Genomic DNA, 18663 nt, shown 5'->3' with positions numbered 1-18663 from the left:
GGGAACTGAGAGGGAGATGTGACGGAGCTGAGAGGGAGATGTGACAGAGCTGAGAGGGAGCTGAGAGGGAGATGTGAGGGAGCTGAGAGGGAGCTGAGAGGGAGCTGAGAGGGAGATGTGAGGGAGCTGAGAGGGAGCTGAGAGGGAGATGTGACGGAGATGAGAGGGAGCTGAGAGGGAGATGTGGTGGAGCTGAGAGGGAGCTGAGAGGGAGATGTGAGTGAGCTGAGAGGGAGCTAAGAGGGAGATGTGACGGAGATGAGAGGGAGCTGAGAGGGAGCTGAGAGGGAGATGTGAGGGAGCTGAGTGGGAGCTGTGAGAGAGCTGAGAGGGAGCTGAGAGGGAGTTGTGAGGGAGCTGAGTGGAAGCTGTGAGAGAGCTGAGAGGGAGCTGTGACGGAACTGAGAGGGAGCTGAGAGGGAGCTGAGAGGGAGATGTGGCGGAACTGAGAAGGAGCTGAGAGGGAGATGTGACGGAGCTGAGAGGGAGATGTGGCGGAGCTGAGAGGGAGCTGAGAGGGAGTTGTGACAGAGCTGAGAGGGAGCTGAGAGGGAGATGTGGCGGAGCTGAGAGGGAGATATAGCGAGCTGAGAGGGAGATGTGACGGAGCTGAGAGGGAGATGTGGCGGAGCTGAGAGGGAGATGTGGCGGAACTGAGAGGGAGCTGAGAGGGAGATGTGACGGAACTGAGAGGGAGATGTGACGGAGCTGAGAGGGAGATGTGACGGAGCTGAGAGGGAGCTGAGAGGGAGATGTGAGGGAGCTGAGAGGGAGCTGAGAGGGAGATGTGAGGGAGCTGAGAGGGAGCTGAGAGGGAGATGTGACGGAGATGAGAGGGAGCTGAGAGGGAGCTGAGAGGGAGATGTGAGGGAGCTGAGAGGGAGATGTGAGGGAGCTGAGAGGGAGCTAAGAGGGAGATGTGACGGAGATGAGAGGGAGCTGAGAGGGAGATGTGGCGGAGCTGAGAGGGAGATATAGCGAGCTGAGAGGGAGATGTGACGGAGCTGAGAGGGAGATGTGGCGGAGCTGAGAGGGAGATGTGGCGGAACTGAGAGGGAGCTGAGAGGGAGATGTGACGGAACTGAGAGGGAGATGTGACGGAGCTGAGAGGGAGATGTGACGGAGCTGAGAGGGAGCTGAGAGGGAGATGTGAGGGAGCTGAGAGGGAGCTGAGTGGGAGCTGTGAGAGAGCTGAGAGGGAGCTGAGAGGGAGTTGTGAGGGAGCTGAGTGGAAGCTGTGAGAGAGCTGAGAGGGAGATGTGACGGAGCTGAGAGGCTGTCCTGGTGTACAAAAGCTAATTCGACCAGGAATGTAACCAAATGCTCTGAGTTTGAGTTGCAAGTTTAACTGTTATACTATGGCCTGTATTTACTATCCAAATGCTGTTCCATGACAGACAGACAGAATACCAGGTGGTATATCAGACAGACAGTATACCAGGTGGTATTTCAGACAGACGGAATACCAGGTGGTATATCAGACAGACAGTATACCAGGTGGTATATCAGACAGACAGTATACCAGGTGGTATATCAGACAGACAGTATACCAGGTGGTATATCAGACAGACAGTATACCAGGTGGTATATCAGACAGACAGTATACCAGGTGGTATATCAGACAGACAGTATGCCAGGTGGTATATCAGACAGACAGTATACCAGTTGGTATATCATTGAATAGCACAGCCTGTTTGAACAATTTTGGTGCCATGTTTTCAAATATAGCCCACCTCAGCTCAGTGATTTTTAATTAAGAAGATGGTGCCGACAGACATGGCAGCTCTGCATCTAGCTCCTAAGCAACTTAGTTTTTTTTGTTGTCATTTCTTACATTATTACCAGAACATTTTTTGTGTAATTATTACATACAGATTGAAATAACTTTTGGATAGCAGAGCTGCGGTAACTCACCAGCATTACGACTAGAAATACGACTTTCCCGAAATGGATCGTTTGTTTGTAACCCCTAGGGCAATTTAACTTATCCCAGCGACTGCACACCATCTAATATTTTACTCACTAATGTTCAGTCCCTGGGCAATAAAGTAAACGAGCTCAGGGCGAGGATCTCCTTCCAGAGCGACATCAGGGAATGTAACATACGCTGTTTCTCGGAATCACATCTTTCTTCGGATATACTGTCCCCGTCCATACAGCCAGTTGGGCTCAGTACATCACAGAGACAGGAATAAAGAACTCTCTGGGACGAAGACAGGCGATGGTGTATGTTTCGTGATTAACTACTCATGGTGTGATTGTGATAACGTATAGTGGGGCGGCAGGTAGACAGGTGGTCGGAGCGTTGGACCAATAACCGAAAAGTGGCTGGATCAAATCCCCAAGCTGACAAGGTACAAATCTGCTGTTCTGAAGAGTATAGGGGATGTTGTTCCCACTATGAATATTAAAACCTACCAAAACCGTGAACAGATAAACTGAAAGTGTGAACCACCGCATTTAACCACGGCACGGTGACTGAGAAAATGGTTGAATACAAACACTGCAATTATTCATAATCCATAAGGCAATGAAACAGGCAAAACGTCAGACAAAGTGGAGTTGCAATTTAATGACTCAGACACAAGACGTATGTGGCCTTGGTCTACAGACAATCACGGATTACAAACGGAAAACCAGCCACATCGCGGACACCGACACATCTTGCTCTCGTACAAACTAAACATCTTCTTCGCGCGCTTTGAGGATAACGGATAACACAGTGCCACCGATGCGGCCCCACTAACAAGGACTCTGTGCTCTCCTTCTCCGTGACTGATGTGAGTAAGACATTTAAGCATGTTAACCCTTGGCTCCTGGCCCAGATGGTAGACCTAGCCGCGTCCTCAGAGCATGCGCAGACCAGCTGGCTGGCGTGTTTACGGACATATTCAATCTCTCCATATCCCAGTCTGCTGTCCCCACTTGCTTCAAGATGTCCACCATTGTTCCTGTACCCAAGAAAGGAAAGGTAACTGAATTAAATTACTATCGCCTCGAAGCACTCACTTCTGTCATCATGAAGTGCTTTGAGAGGCTAGTTAAGGATCATATCACCTCCACCTTACCTGACACCCTAGACTCACTTCAATTTGCTTACCACCCCAATAGATCCACAGACGATGCAATCAATATCGCACTGCACACTGTCCTATCCCATCTGGACAAGAGGAATACCTATGTAAGAATACTGTTAATTGACTATAGCTCAGCATTCAGCACCATAGTACCCTCCAAGCTCATCATTAAGCTCGGGACCCTGGGTCTGAACCCCGCCTTGTTCAACTAGGTCCTGGACTTCCTGACAGGTCTCCTCCAGGTGGAGAAGGTAGGAAACAACATCTCCACTACACTGACCCTCAACACTGGGGCCCCACAAAGGTGTGTGCTCAGCCCCCTCCTGTACTCCCTGTTCAACAATGACTGTGACTGCGTGGTCACGCACGCCTCCAACTCAATCATCAAGTTTGCAGACGACACAACAGTAGTAGGCCTGATTACCAACAATGAAGAGACAGCCTACAGGGAGGAGGTGAGGGCTCTGGTGGAGTGGTGCCTGGAAAATACCCTTCGCTCAACGTCAACAAAATGAAGCAGCTGATGGTGGACTTCAGGAGACAACAGAGAGAACATGCCCCTATCCACACATCGACGGGCCGCAGTGGAGAAGGTGAAAAGGTTCAATTTCCTCACTGACAATCTGAAATACAAACTTTTACAGAGCATCCTGTCGGGCTGTATCACCGCCTGGTACGGCAACTGTACCACCTGCTCTCCAGAGAGCTCTCCACGGTGATGTGTTGGGCAGACTGCACCACCCTCAGGAGAGCCCTGCGGTTGCAGGTGGTGCAGTCTGCCCAACACATCGGCGTGGGCGCATTGCCTGCCCTTCAGGACATCTACAGCACTCAATGTCAGAGGAAAGACAAAAAGATCATCAAGGATATCAACCACCAGAGTCACGGCCTGTTCTAGAAGGCGAGGTCATTACAGGTGTATCAAAGCAGAGACCGAAAGACTGAAAAACAGCTTCTATCTCAAGGCCGTCTGACTGTTAAATAGCCATCACTAGCTGGCTACCACTGCCGCTGCCTTATGTACATAAACATGGAATCGCTGGTCACTTTAATGTTTACATACTGTTTTACTAATTTTATATGTATATACTACTTTCTACTGTATTTTAGTCAACTCAGACATTACTCGTCCTAATATTTATATATTTTTACTTGTGTGTATTGTTGTGAATTGTTAAATATTACTGGACTGTTGGAGCTAGGAACACAAGCATTTCACTACCCTCGCAATAACATCAGCTAAATATGTGTATGTGACCAAAACATTGGGATTTTATTTGATTTTTTTAAAAGGTTGAATGGCTGGCTGACTGGTTGGCTTTCTGGGTATTGATATTGGGACACAGCTCAGTGATTCACAGGTAGAAAGGTAGGCTGTCTGGCTGGCTGGGTGTTTCAGAGGATGTTGGGACACAGCTCAGTGATTTACAGGTAGAATGGCTGGCTGGCTAGCTGGGTGTTTCAGATGTTGGGAAACAGCTCAGTGATTTATATGTAGAATGGCGGGCTGGCTGGCTGGCTGGCCGGTCGGCTGGGTGGCTGGCTGGATGGATGGCTGGCCCGGTGTTTCAGATGATGTTGGGACACAGCTCAGTGATTTACAGGTAGAATGGCTGACTGGCTCTGTGTTTCAGATGATGTTGGGACACAGCTCAGTGATTTATATGTAGAATGGCGGGCTGGTTGGCTGGCTGGCCGCTCGGCTGGGTGGCTGACTGGCTGGGTGTTTCAGTGGATGTTCAGCTCAGTGATTCTCTAACCGCCCCTAACAACCCGTTGTGTTCCCCATGACTACATCCTATTTGTTGAAGCAGCATATGAAAAAATACAAATGAAAGTATCTCATAAACAACATTTACAATTATTTCTAATAGAGAAAAGACTCAAGAGCTCTAATCGTGTTAATGTCTCCGTCTGGTTTGCTTCACAAGTCTGCTAATGTAAGAACTGAAGTGGAGAGTAATCAAAATCTGCTAGCACAAGGAAATGAGTTTTCTTTGAAATGTGTTATTAAATGAAACAGAGGATATTATGGTCTGTCCTCTACAGAGCAGATAATACAACTTTTGTAAATGCATGTGTAATGATCGTGTCGTATTACGCTTTGTCCTAAGTGTTTTATGAATGCTTATGGCAAAGGAGTCATGACTCGTTTTTTTTTTTAGATTGCCCTGTTGAGGCCATGCAACATGTTTTTCTGTTGTTTTCTTCACCCACACCCACTCAGTTAACAGTCATTCCTGTTTGTGGGGGAGACTAGTGGTTAGAGTGTAGGAGGGACAGGTAGCCTAGTGGTTAGAATGTAGGGGGGGACAGGTAGCCTAGTGGTTAGAGTGTGGGGGAGACAGGTAGCCTAGTGGTTTGAGTGTGGGGGAGACAGGTAGCCTAGTGGTTAGAGTGTAGGGGAGACAGGTAGCCTAGTGGTTAGAGTGTAGGGGTGGCAGGTAGCCTAGTGGTTAGAGTGTAGGGGTGGCAGGTAGCCTAGTGGTTAGAGTGTAGGGGTGGCAGGTAGCCTAGTGGTTAGAGTGTAGGGGGGACAGGTAGCCTAGTGGTTAGAGTGTGGGGGAGACAGGTAGCCTAGTGGTTTGAGTGTGGGGGAGACAGGTAGCCTAGTGGCTAGAGTGTAGGGGAGACAGGTAGCCTAGTGGTTAGAGCGTTGGGCCAGTAACCGAAAGGTTGCTAGATTGAATCCTTGAGCTGACAAGGTAAAAATCTGTCGTTCTGCCCCTGAACAAGGCAGTGTTCCCCAGTAGGCCGTCATTGTACATAATAATTTGTTCTTTAACTGACTTGCCTGGTTAAATAAAGGTTAAATAAATAACAATTCCTCTGGATTTTCTGGACCCTCAAATTGCTATCTGAAGCCCTTCTGAAATAAGAGCAGCCTTGTTTTATTAGATAGTAAAAATTGATTGAACAGATAATCTAAGTATTGTGTTATCTATGGTGGTAATCAGTGAAAAGATTCCCACTGGTGGCTATCATAATATTATTGATCCAGATGAATCATATAGGGTATGTCCCAAATGGCACCAAATTCCCTATATAGTGCCCTACTTTTAACCAGAACCTTATGGTCTGTGGTCAAAAGTAGTGCACTTTACTGGGAATAAGGGTGTCACTTGGAACAGAGCCAGTATAGCAGAGCCAGTATTACACCAGGTGTAATTATATTTAAGAAGAGCAGCATGCACTCACCTGTGAGCCGGGATCTTATGATCTCCTGCTATCAAGACAACATCACACAGCTGCTTGTGCTGAAAATAAGTCTCCATCTTGCGAAAGGTCTGTTCCGCATGGTTTGTAGCCTGGAAGAACTCATCCGAGCCGTTGGAGCACATCCTAGAGTAGGAGGAGGAAGAGGAGGAGGAGGGGGGGGGGGGGGGGGGAGGAGAAACAGAAGAAGAAGAAGAAGGATATGTGTATGTAATCATGGTTATAGCCCTACATGGAAGAAGTTATATGACCATATAATGCAACTTATATCAGCATTTTTAAGAACCACATATGAACTGTGAATAATATACTATTTTATAAGTGGAACGCAATTCCCATTTGGTAGAACCCCCTCCCCATAAACAAAAACTGAGAGACCTACAGTATCACTGTAATGTTTTGTTTAACCAAGTCTGAGAAGTTGGATACAGCATACACTCTTAGAAAAAAGGTGCTATCTAGAATCTTAGAGGGTTCTTCGACTGTCCCTTTGAGTACAACCATTTTGGTTCCGGGTAGAACCCTTTTGGGTTCCACGTAGTACCCTTTACACCGAGGGTTCTACATGGAACCCTAAAGGGTTCTACCTGGAACCCAAAAGAGTTATACCTGGAAACAAGATGGGTTCTCTTACGGGGACAGACAAATAACCTTTTTTGGAGCGAAGAGTGAACCTAGCAGACCTAAAAGGAATATTGTATCACAATCAAAGTAACACAATTATTATAGTGATTTGATGAAACGCAACTTGCTATGCGGCAGTCAAACATCATTCATATTGACTAAACCGTCTTCTTTCCCCACCAGTCTGAGCCAGATTAAAAGTCTAACAACTAAACTGCGTACCTAAGTGGTAAATAAACTGAGCGCTAACTCCAGCGGGACAGTCTGTTTACAATCTGAGCAAATCCGCCTCGCCTGCCAAACAAAACGTCTTTTTTTTTTTATAGAGATGGACTAAGCAATTGAGCTGGCTTCCCCTTCACAGTATTGTGGTAAAGCTGTATTCTGAGCCCCGCTCCCCAAAGACCGGTAGAGATTACATGCTGTTTTACAGAGTCAGAATAATCCTTCAGATTTGTGGCAAATAATTCAGACCAGTTACTTTAGTGTCCTTCAAGGGATAAAATCCACTTGCTGACATTTAAGTTGTTTGTTACACTGCGTAAACAATCTCAACTCTCAGGGGGAATTAACTGATCCTAAATGCTTTTTTTCTATGAGGAGATTCATAGTTTTCAAAGAACAACACTGTACATGGAGACTGTAAGAAATGTCAACATCTATGACGTAATATGTTATCAGTCCACACCACCATATAAAAAGAGAACAGGAACAGAATTCACACACACAGGACAACGTGTCGCTTTCCTCTTTTCAGAAACAAAATTCTGTCAAACTAATTTTGCTGAATGCATTTTTTTTATAGAGTTGAAATCGAAGTTTACGTACCGCCTTAGCCAAATACATCTTAACTCCGTTTTTCACAATTCCTGACATTTAATCCTAGTAAACATTCCCTCATTTAGGTCAGTTAGGATCACCACTTTATTTTAAGAATGTGAATGATTTATTTCAGTTTTTATTTCTTTCATCACATTCCCAGTGGGTCAGAAGTTTACATACACTCAAATAGTATTTGTTGGCATTGCCGTTAAATTGTTTAACTTGGGTCAAACATTTCTGGTGGCCTTCCACAAGCTTCCCACAGTAAGTTGGGTGAATGTTGTCCCATTCCTCCTGACAGGGCTGGTGTAACTGAGTCAGGTTTGTAGGCCTCCTTGCTCGCACACACTTTTTCAGTTCTGCCCACATATTTTCTATGGGACTGAGGTCAGGGCTTTGTGATGGCCACTCCAATACCTTGACTTTGTTGTCCTTAAGCCATTTTGCCACAACTTTGGAAGTATGCTTGGGTTCATTGTTCATTTGGAAGACCCATTTGCGACCAAGCATTAACTTCATGACTGATGTCTTGAGATGTTGCTTCAATATATCCACATAATTTTCCTACCTCATGATGCCATCTATTTTGGGAAGTGCACCAATCCCTCCTTCAGCAAAGCACCCCCACAGCATGATGCTGCAACCCCCATGCTTCACGGTTGGGATGGTGTTCTTCAGCTTGCAAGCCTCCCCCTTTTTCCTCCAAACATAGCGATGGTCGGTATGGCCAAACAGTTTTATTTTTGTTTAATCAAACCAGGGGATATTTCTCCAAAAATTATGTCTTTGTCCCCATGTGCAGTTGCAAAACGTAGTCTGGCTTTTTTTTATGGCGGTTTTGGAGCAGTGGCTTCTTCCTTGCTGAGCGGCGGCCTTTCAGGTTATGTCGATATAGGACTAATTTTACTGTGGATATAGATATTTTTGTACCTGTTTCCTCCAGCATCTTCACAGGATCCTTTGCTGTTGTTCGGGGATTGATTTACTTTTCGCACCAAAGTACGTTCATCTCTGGGAGACAGAACGTGTCTCCTTCCTGAGCGGTATGATGGCTGCGTGGTCCCATGGTGTTTATACTTGCAAATTATTGTTTGTACAGATGAATGTGGTACCTTCAGGCATTTGGAAATTGCTCCCAAGGATGAACCAGACTTGTGGAGGTCTACAATTTTCTTCTGAGGTCTTGGCTGATTTCTTTTGAGTTTCCCATGATGTCAAGCAAAAAGGCACTGAGTTTGAAGGTAGGCCTTGAAATACATCCACAGGTACACCTCCAATTGACTCAAATTATGTCAATTTGCCTATCAGAAGCTTCTATAGCCATTACACCATTTTCTGGAATTTTCCAAGCTGTTTAAGTGCACAGTCAACTTAGTGTATGTAAACTTCTGACCCACTGGAATTGTGATCCTCTGAATTATAGGTTAAATAATCTGTCTGTAAACAATTGTTTGAAAAATGTCTTGTGTCATGCACAAAGTAGATATCCTAACCGACTTGCCAAAACTATAGTTTGTTAACAAGAAATGTGTAGAGTGGTTGAAAAACGACTTTTAATGACTCCAACCTAAGTGTATGTAAACTTCCGTCGTAAACTGTACATAGGAAGCCGGGTCCACAGCCTATAGTATAAACATTTATTGGGATGCTTTATGGTAAAATACTGCTGTAATTTATTGCCCTGTCACATTTATCCCTGTTTGACTCAGAGAGTCTTGAGCTCATTCCAAATAGCACCATATTCCCTATATAGTGAACTACTTTTGACCAGGGACTATAGGGGGCCAGTTGGGGACACAGCCTTGGCTGGCAACACTAAACTAGACTGAATAAGGGACTGGGGCTGTAAAACCTAGATGTATCACCTCCTGTTCGGGCTCAAAGGAACGCTGTAAGGATTTTTCATGCCTACCAATCTCCAGGACACTAATTGCTTTGGAACAGCGCTCTAGGGAGCAGCACATTTCCATGAGGTGTTTCTTTTCTTTTCAGAATGGTGTTGTTCATCAGCCATTAAATTAGCCTCTAAACTAGGAGCATCTTTTGAAAACTCCATCAAGAATTCTTAATGCCACAATACCTAGGCATTGTTTCAGGATACATGTGAGGGGGTAACATACAATATGTAGGCAGGAATACAAGAAAAGACAATGAGGTGAGCACAAGGTTCATTTGTCAGAGAGACAGTAAGTTACTATACCAGAGGTACAGTAAGTGACTATTGAAGAGGTACAGTAAGTTACTATACCAGAGGCACAGTAAGTGACTATTGAAGAGGTACAGTAAGTTACTATACCAGAGGTACAGTAAGTTACTATTGAAGAGGTACAGTAAGTTACTATACCAGAGGTACAGTAAGTTACTATTGAAGAGGTACAGTAAGTTACTATTGAAGAGGTACAGTAAGTGACTATTGAAGAGGTACAGTAAGTTACTATACCAGAGGTACGGTAAGTGACTATTGAAGAGGTACAGTAAGTTACTATACCAGAGGTACAGTAAGTGACTATTGAAGAGGCACAGTAAGTTACTATACCTGAGGTACAGTAAGTGACTATTGAAGAGGTACAGTAAGTTACTATACCAGAGGTACGGTAAGTGACTATTGAAGAGGTACAGTAAGTTACTATACCAGAGGTACAGTAAGTGACTATTGAAGAGGCACAGTAAGTTACTTGTGTATCTACCAGAGGTATCAGGTCTCGTTGTGTCTGTATCTACCAGAGGTATCAGGTCTCTTTGTGTCTGTATCTACCAGAGGTATCAGGTCTCGTTGTGTCTGTATCTACCAGAGGTATCAGGTCTCTTTGTGTCTGTATCTACCAGAGGTATCAGGTCTCTTTGTGTCTGTATCTACCAGAGGTATCAGGTCTCTTTGTGTCTGTATCTACCAGAGGTATCAGGTCTCTTTGTGTCTGTATCTACCAGAGGTATCAGGTCTCTTTGTGTCTGTATCTACCAGAGGTATCAGGTATCTTTGTGTCTGTATCTACCAGAGGTATCAGGTCTCTTTGATTCTGTATCTACCAGAGGTATCAGGTCTCTTTGTGTCTGTATCTACCAGAGGTATCAGGTCTCTTTGTGTCTGTATCTACCAGAGGTATCAGGTATCTTTGTGTCTGTATCTACCAGAGGTATCAGGTATCTTTGTGTCTGTATCTACCAGAGGTATCAGGTCTCGTTGTGTCTGTATCTACCAGAGGTATCAGGTCTCTTTGTGTCTGTATCTGCCAGAGGTATCAGGTCTCTTTGTGTCTGTATCTACCAGAGGTATCAGGTCTCTTTGTGTCTGTATCTACCAGAGGTATCAGGTCTCTTTGTGTCTGTATCTACCAGAGGTATCAGGTCTCTTTGTGTCTGTATCTACCAGAGGTATCAGGTCTCTTTGTGTCTGTATCTACCAGAGGTATCAGGTCTCTTTGTGTCTGTATCTGCCAGAGGTATCAGGTCTCTTTGTGTCTGTATCTACCAGAGGTATCAGGTATCTTTGTGTCTGTATCTACCAGAGGTATCAGGTCTCTTTGTGTCTGTATCTACCAGAGGTATCAGGTCTCTTTGTGTCTGTATCTGCCAGAGGTATCAGGTCTCTTTGTGTCTGTATCTGCCAGAGGTATCAGGTCTCTTTGTGTCTGTATCTACCAGAGGTATCAGGTCTCTTTGTGTCTGTATCTGCCAGAGGTATCAGGTCTCTTTGTGTCTGTATCTACCAGAGGTATCAGGTCTCTTTGTGTCTGTATCTACCAGAGGTATCAGGTCTCTTTGTGTCTGTATCTACCAGAGGTATCAGGTCTCTTTGTGTCTGTATCTACCAGAGGTATCAGGTCTCGTTGTGTCTGTATCTACCAGAGGTATCAGGTCTCTTTGTGTCTGTATCTACCAGAGGTATCAGGTCTCTTTGTGTCTGTATCTACCAGAGGTATCAGGTCTCTTTGTGTCTGTATCTACCAGAGGTATCAGGTCTCTTTGTGTCTGTATCTACCAAGGGCATCGGCTATTAATGGATAAGGGTTATTGCCCCAATATACTGTACCAATGTACTGTACCCATATACTGTATCAATATAGTGTATCAAAATACTGTACCAATATACTGTATCAGTATACTGTACCAATATACTGTACCAATATACTATATCAGTATACTGCATCAGTATACTGCATTAATATACTGTATCAATGTACTGTATCAATATAGTATATTAATATACTGTACCAATATACTGTATCAATATAGTATATTAATATACTGTACCAATATACTGTATCAATATACTATATTAATATACTGTATCAATATACTGTATCAATATACTATATTAATATACTGTATCAATATACTATATTAATATACTGTATCAATATACTATATTAATATACTGTATCACTATACTATATTAATATACTGTGTCAATATACTGTATCAATATACTATATTAATATACTGTATCAATATACTATATTAATATACTGTATCAATATACTGTATCAATATACTATATTAACATACTGTATCAATATACTATATTAATATACTGTATAAATATACTGTATCAATATACTATATTAATATACTGTAACAATGTACTATATTCATATACTGTATCAATATACTATATTAATATACTGTATCAATATACTGTATCAATATACTATATTAATATACTGTATCAATATACTATATTAATATACTGTATCACTATACTATATTAATATACTGTGTCAATATACTGTATCAATATACTATATTAATATACTGTATCAATATACTATATTAATATACTGTATCAATATACTGTATCTCTCCCTCCCTGCTATTAGGAACCCCCTGCCTGCGTCCCAAATGGCACCCTGTTTCCTATAATGCACATCCTTTGACCAGGGACCATAGCGTCCCAAATGGCACCCTGTTTCCTATAATGCACTTCCTTTGACCAGGGACCATAGCGTCCCAAATGGCACTCTGTTTCCTATAATGCACTTCCTTTGACCAGGGACCATAGCGTCCCAAATGGCACCCTGTTTCCTATAATGCACTTCCTTTGACCAGGGACCATAGCGTCCCAAATGGCACCCAAATGGTGCCCTGTATGTGGAATAGGGTGCTATTTGAGACCGCACTGCATGTTGCAAAGCGTGTCAGTAAAGTCGTCTTGTCAGCGTAACGTCTCCACAGCCTTGATAGATGATGGAGGATACAGCTGGTAAGATATTGATTCATAGTACGTCAGTTTGGTTTAAATGAAGAGGCATAGAATCAGACATGTATTTACGTTTGACACATTTAGTAGACACTCTTATCCAGAGCAACTAGGGGTTTAAGAGCCTTGCTCAAGGGCACATCGGCAGTTTAACAACAAAAAAAAAAAAATCTAGTCGACTCGGGGACTCAAACCAGCGAACTTCCGATTACGGGCCCAACTCTCTAAACTTCTAGGCCATCTGCGACCCTTCAGAATGAGTGGCTTCATTTGCCGATTCAACCGTTCATATTTACAGGGGCGTGAGTGTTCGTAGTGCTTGCTGATATGTCATATGTGTGTGTGTGTGTGTATAAAATATGCTGAAAATGTATTGCATGTAGAAATATAGGTTTTTACCTTGAAAACTAGATTCAATTCCTTAGTGAGGTTTGCATTTCCACATTCATAGATCACCTATATGGTTACTCTGCTGAGGCCTGTGTGACCTCCGGAAAGGGGAAATGCATATTTAAGTGGAAAATTAGCAGGTGTTAGCAAACCATTTTACCTAGTTGGCGAAATATGCACAATAAGACTGTTCCCACGGGGATGATACCTGTTGGGATAGGTCCATAGCAACACATTTAATGTATTAGACCCACAATAAAACAGCTCCTACATATACCTGTTTGGAAAGGTCCCTAAGCAACACATTTAAAGGATACAAACATAACATTTTAATTGGAAAAGGGGTTGTTAGATTTTTTTTCGTATCTTGCAAATTCTTTAACAATTCCCTTTCTTACTAGGTAATACATCCTCCTACTGCTCGCTTATTCCCCGTGTTTTATATGGATCTTAACGTCAGACTAGGTGTCGACCACCAACTGGGAGCCTATAAGCCATCGTGAAAAACAACTGAGTTACTGCCATTGACAGGGAGATGGTGGTGGTATTTCTCTTCCAAGGCGATTGAGGGTGGAATTGAGATATCATTCATGGTAACAGCTGCTGACTCAAACCTCTTGTTAGAATGTTATAAGGAAAGGGGTCAGGGTTTCGATTTCTTTTGGGTTGTGTCGTATATTTTCAGAGAAAGCAGGTTGATGAGAAGTTGTTTGTTTGGCAGCAATGAGAGGTCGTTTGGATGTCAGTGATGTGGAGAAATCCAATGGTACACTGTGATGTATTGGTTTGTGGTGGGTTTATTGAGAGGAACTAAGTTTGACTAATGACTATGACTTAACTGTGCTGGTGGCAAGAGACTGGAATTTATGTTTTTTGACATCCAGATTATTAATTTGGTAGATTTATGAGATTGTCCGAAATTACACGTCAACCAATTGATGATGTGAAAAGTAATTGGATCACCACCCAGATGGTAGAGGGAATTAATGTGAATATCTTTAGTAAATACTACATATATTCGCTTAGCTTTTGATGCGTGTGAAACCAATGATGGAGCGGCAGGTAGCCTAGCGGTTAGAGTCACGTAGCCTAGCGGTTAGAGAGGCAGGTAGCCTAGCGGTTAGAGTCACGTAGCCTAGCGGTTAGAGGCAGGTAGCCTAGCGGTTAGAGTCACGTAGCCTAGCGGTTAGAGGCAGGTAGCCTAGCGGTTAGAGGCAGGTAGCCTAGCGGTTAGAGGCAGGTAGCCTAGCGGTTAGAGGCAGGTAGCCTAGCGGTCAGAGTCACGTAGCCTAGCGGTTAGAGAGGCAGGTAGCCTAGCGGTTAGAGTCACGTAGCCTAGCGGTTAGAGAGGCAGGTAGCCTAGCGGTTAGAGGCAGGTAGCCTAGCGGTTAGAGTCACGTAGCCTAGCGGTTAGAGAGGCAGGTAGCCTAGCGGTTAGAGTCACGTAGCCTAGCGGTTAGAGAGGCAGGTAGCCTAGCGGTTAGAGTCACGTAGCCTAGCGGTTAGAGGCAGGTAGCCTAGCGGTTAGAGGCAGGTAGCCTAGCGGTTAGAGGCAGGTAGCCTAGCGGTTAGAGGCAGGTAGCCTAGCGGTCAGAGTCACGTAGCCTAGCGGTCAGAGGCAGGTAGCCTAGCGGTTAGAGGCAGGTAGCCTAGCGGTTAGAGACAGGTAGCCTAGCGGTTAGAGGCAGGTAGCCTAGTGGTTAGAGCGGTAGACTAGTAACTTGGAAGGTTGCTAGATCCAATCCCAGAGCTGACAAGGTAAAAGTCTGTCGTTCTGCCCCTGAACAAGGCAGTTAATCCACTGTTCCTAGGCTGTCGTTGAAAATAAGAATTTGTTCTTAACTTACTTGCCTAGTTAAATAAATGATATATAGTAGACAAATTCCACCATGCATTAAAATACATCTCCAATCAACTGTTCATCTCTCCATCCTGGGATAGATATTATTGACTTAATATTACAAGATATATATTTTTTAAATACATCATATCTATGTTATCTGATCTGCACTGTACTGTCAACTTGGAAGGTCATTGAATTTTTGAGGAGTTCACTAACGGCCCCTTATCATGGGCCACTGAGGGAGCTCATGGAATTTCATTAGAGATGATTGAGAATATCACAGAGTAACAGGGGATTTGATCCTCATGATAGAATAACACAGAGTAACAGGGGATTTGATCCTCATGATAAAATATCACAGAGTAACAGGGGATTTGATCCTCATGATAGAATAACACAGAGTAACAAGGGATTTGATCCTCATGATAAAATATCACAGAGTAACAGGGGATTTGATCCTCATGGTAGAATAACAGGGGATTTACATAATTTAGCAGACACTCTCATCAAAGCAATTTACAGTAATGAGTGGATACATTTTTTTGTAACTTTTTCCATACTGGTTCCACTCGGGAATCAAACCCACAACCCTGGTGTTTCAAGCGCCAGTCTCAACGAACTGAGCCACCAAGGACCATTTATTCATCTTGGAAGAATAGCAATAAGCAGCGAGAGAAAAATGAATCAGCTGTGTTTTTGTTCCTGATTGACCCATTCTGTTTGAGTCCAGATAATTAACATAATAACCAGTTCGTTGAACGAGCAGTTCAAGAGTTCTACGGCATTGCCTACCCAGAGACTTGACCATACTAGATATAGTTCACTTAGAGTACTGCCTGCCCACCATCTGCACAACAAAGACTTTACCATATTAGATATAAATTGCCTTCAGAAAGTTATTCAGACCCCTTGACTTTTTCCACATTTTATTAGGTTACAGCCTTATTCTAAAATGGATTAAATAAATAAAAATCATGAAGACTCTACACAAAATACCCCATAATGATGAAGACAGAGGTTCAAAACTGAGCTCAGGTGCATCCTGTTTCCATTGATCATGCTTGAGATGTGTCTTCAACTTCATTGGAGTCCACCTGTGGTAAATTCAATTGATTGGACATGATTTAGAAAGGCACAACCCTGTCTCTTTAAGGTCCAACAGTTATTAGTGCATGTCAGAGCAAAAACCAAGCCATGAGGTCGAAGGAATTGTCTGTAGAGCTTCGAAACAGTCATTGTGTTGAGGAACAGATCTGGGGAAGGGTACAGGGAACACAGTGTCCTCCATCATTCTTAAATGGAAGAAGTTTGGAACCACCAAGACTCTTCCTAGTGCTGGCCGCCCGGCCAAACTGAGCAGTCGGGGGAGAAGGGGCTTGGTCACTCTAACAGAGCTCTGGAGTTCCTCTGTGGAGATGGAAGAACCTTCCAGAAGGACAACCATCTCCACAGCACTCTACCAATCACACCTTTATGTTAGAGTGGCCAGACGGAAGCCACTCCTCAGTAAAAGGCAAATGACAGCCCACTTGGAGTTTGCCAAAAGGTACCTAAAGAATCTCAGACCATGAGAAACAAGATTCTCTGATCTGATGAAACCAAGATTGAACTCTTTGGTCTGAATGCCAAGCGTCACGTCTGGAGGAAACCCTGGCACCATCCCTACAGTGAAGCATGAAGGTAGCAGCATCATGCTGTGGGAATGTTTTCTGCAGCAGGGACTGAGACTCGTCAGGATCGAGGCAAAGTAGAGAGAGAGATCCTTGATGAAAACCTGCACCAGAGCACTCAGGACCTCAAACTGGGGCAAAGGTTTGCCTTCCAACAGGACAACGACCCTAAGCACACAGCCAAGACAACACAGGAGTGGCTTCATGGACAAGTCTCTGAATGTCCTTGAGTGGCCCAGCCAGAGCCCGGACTTGAACCCTATCGAACAGCTCTGGAGGGACCTGAAAATAGTAGCTGTGCAGCAGCGCTCCCCATCCAACCTGACAGAGTTTGAGAGGATCTGCAGAGAAGAATGGGAGAAACTCTCCAAATACAGGTGTGCCAACCTTGTAGCGTCATACCCAAGAAGACTCGAGGCTGTAATCGCTGCCAAAGGTTGTTCAACAAAGTACTGAGTAAAGGATAAATTAGCAAACATTTTTATAAACCTGTTGTTGCTTTATCACTATGGGGTATTGTGTGTAGATTGATGAGGGGAAAAAAACGATTTTATTCATTTTAGAAAATGGCTGTAACTTAACAAAATGTGGGGGGAAAAAATCAAGGGATTTGGATCATTTCCGAAGGCACTGTAGTTCACTACATTAAACAGCATGCAGCCCGAGAGAAAACTTGTTTTTAAATATGTGCTTTCTGATTCATATAAAAAATATACAATGTTAATATTTACATTTACACTACATGTAATGTTATATTTATGTTTAATTCCAATACATTTGGATTGGGAGGAGAGGAGGAGCTAGGTTAGTGATTTAACATCTGTCTATGTGCTGTGTGAGGAGAGGAGGAGCTAAGTTAGTGATTTAACATCTGTCTATGTGCAGTGTGAGGGGAGGAGGAGCTAGGTTAGTGATTTAACATCTGTCTATGTGCTGTGTGAGGAGAGGAGGAGCTAGGTTAGTGATTTAACATCTGTCTATGTGCTGTGTGAGGAGAGGAGGAGCTAGGTTAGTGATTTAACATCTGTCTATGTGCAGTGTGAGGAGAGGAGGAGCTAGGTTAGTGATTTAACCATTTGTCTATGTGCTGTGTGAGGAGAGGAGGAGCTAGGTTAGTGATTTAACATCTGTCTATGTGCTGTGTGAGGAGAGGAGGAGCTAGGTTAGTGATTTAACATCTGTCTATGTGCTGTGTGAGAGGAGGAGGAGCTAGGTTAGTGATTTAACATCTGTCTATGTGCTGTGTGAGGAGAGGATGAGCTAGGTTAGTGATTTAACATCTGTCTATGTGCTGTGTGAGGAGAGGAGGAGCTAGGTTAGTGATTTAACATCTGTCTGTGTGCTGTGTGAGGAGAGGAGGAGCTAGGTTAGTGATTTAACATCTGTCTATGTGCTGTGTGAGGGGAGGAGGAGCTAGGTTAGTGATTTAACATCTGTCTATGTGCTGTGTGAGAGGAGGAGGAGCTAGGTTAGTGATTTAACATCTGTCTATGTGCTGTGTGAGGAGAGGAGGAGCTAGGTTAGTGATTTAACATCTGTCTATGTGCTGTGTGAGGAGAGGAGGAGCTAGGTTAGTGATTTAACATCTGTCTATGTGCTGTGTGAGGAGAGGAGGAGCTAGGTTAGTGATTTAACATCTGTCTATGTGCTGTGTGAGGAGAGGAGGAGCTAGGTTAGTGATTTAACATCTGTCTATGTGCTGTGTGAGGGGAGGAGGAGCTAGGTTGGTGATTTAACATCTGTCTATGTGCTGTGTGAGGAGAGGAGGAGCTAGGTTAGTGATTTAAACATTTGTCTATGTCTCAAATCAAATGTTATTTGTCA

The 18663-nt window shown here is 43.7% G+C and overlaps 1 protein-coding gene across 3 annotated transcripts in view; it reads right to left on the bottom strand.

Annotated features, from left to right (window-relative positions):
- Nucleotides 1-18663, bottom strand: part of LOC110504498 (kelch-like protein 4) — a 78321-nt gene that overhangs the window by 27978 nt on the left and 31680 nt on the right. For all 3 annotated transcript variants that reach the window (XR_016491740.1, XM_090219998.1, XM_036969863.2), the window contains one exon: nt 6276-6419. Coding sequence is in view for 2 of the 3 variants with exons in the window: in XM_090219998.1 (XP_090076124.1) it covers nt 6276-6419 (144 nt within the window). In the remaining variant the exon portion in view is untranslated. The remainder of the gene's footprint in view (nt 1-6275; nt 6420-18663) is intronic.

This window comes from Oncorhynchus mykiss, chromosome 25 (genome assembly GCF_057628025.1).
Source record: "Oncorhynchus mykiss isolate SJ-2025 chromosome 25, ASM5762802v1, whole genome shotgun sequence".
Classification (NCBI taxonomy): domain Eukaryota; kingdom Metazoa; phylum Chordata; class Actinopteri; order Salmoniformes; family Salmonidae; genus Oncorhynchus; species Oncorhynchus mykiss.
The sequence above is the reverse complement of the archived record's forward strand: the minus strand, read 5'-3'. Positions and strand labels throughout refer to the sequence as shown.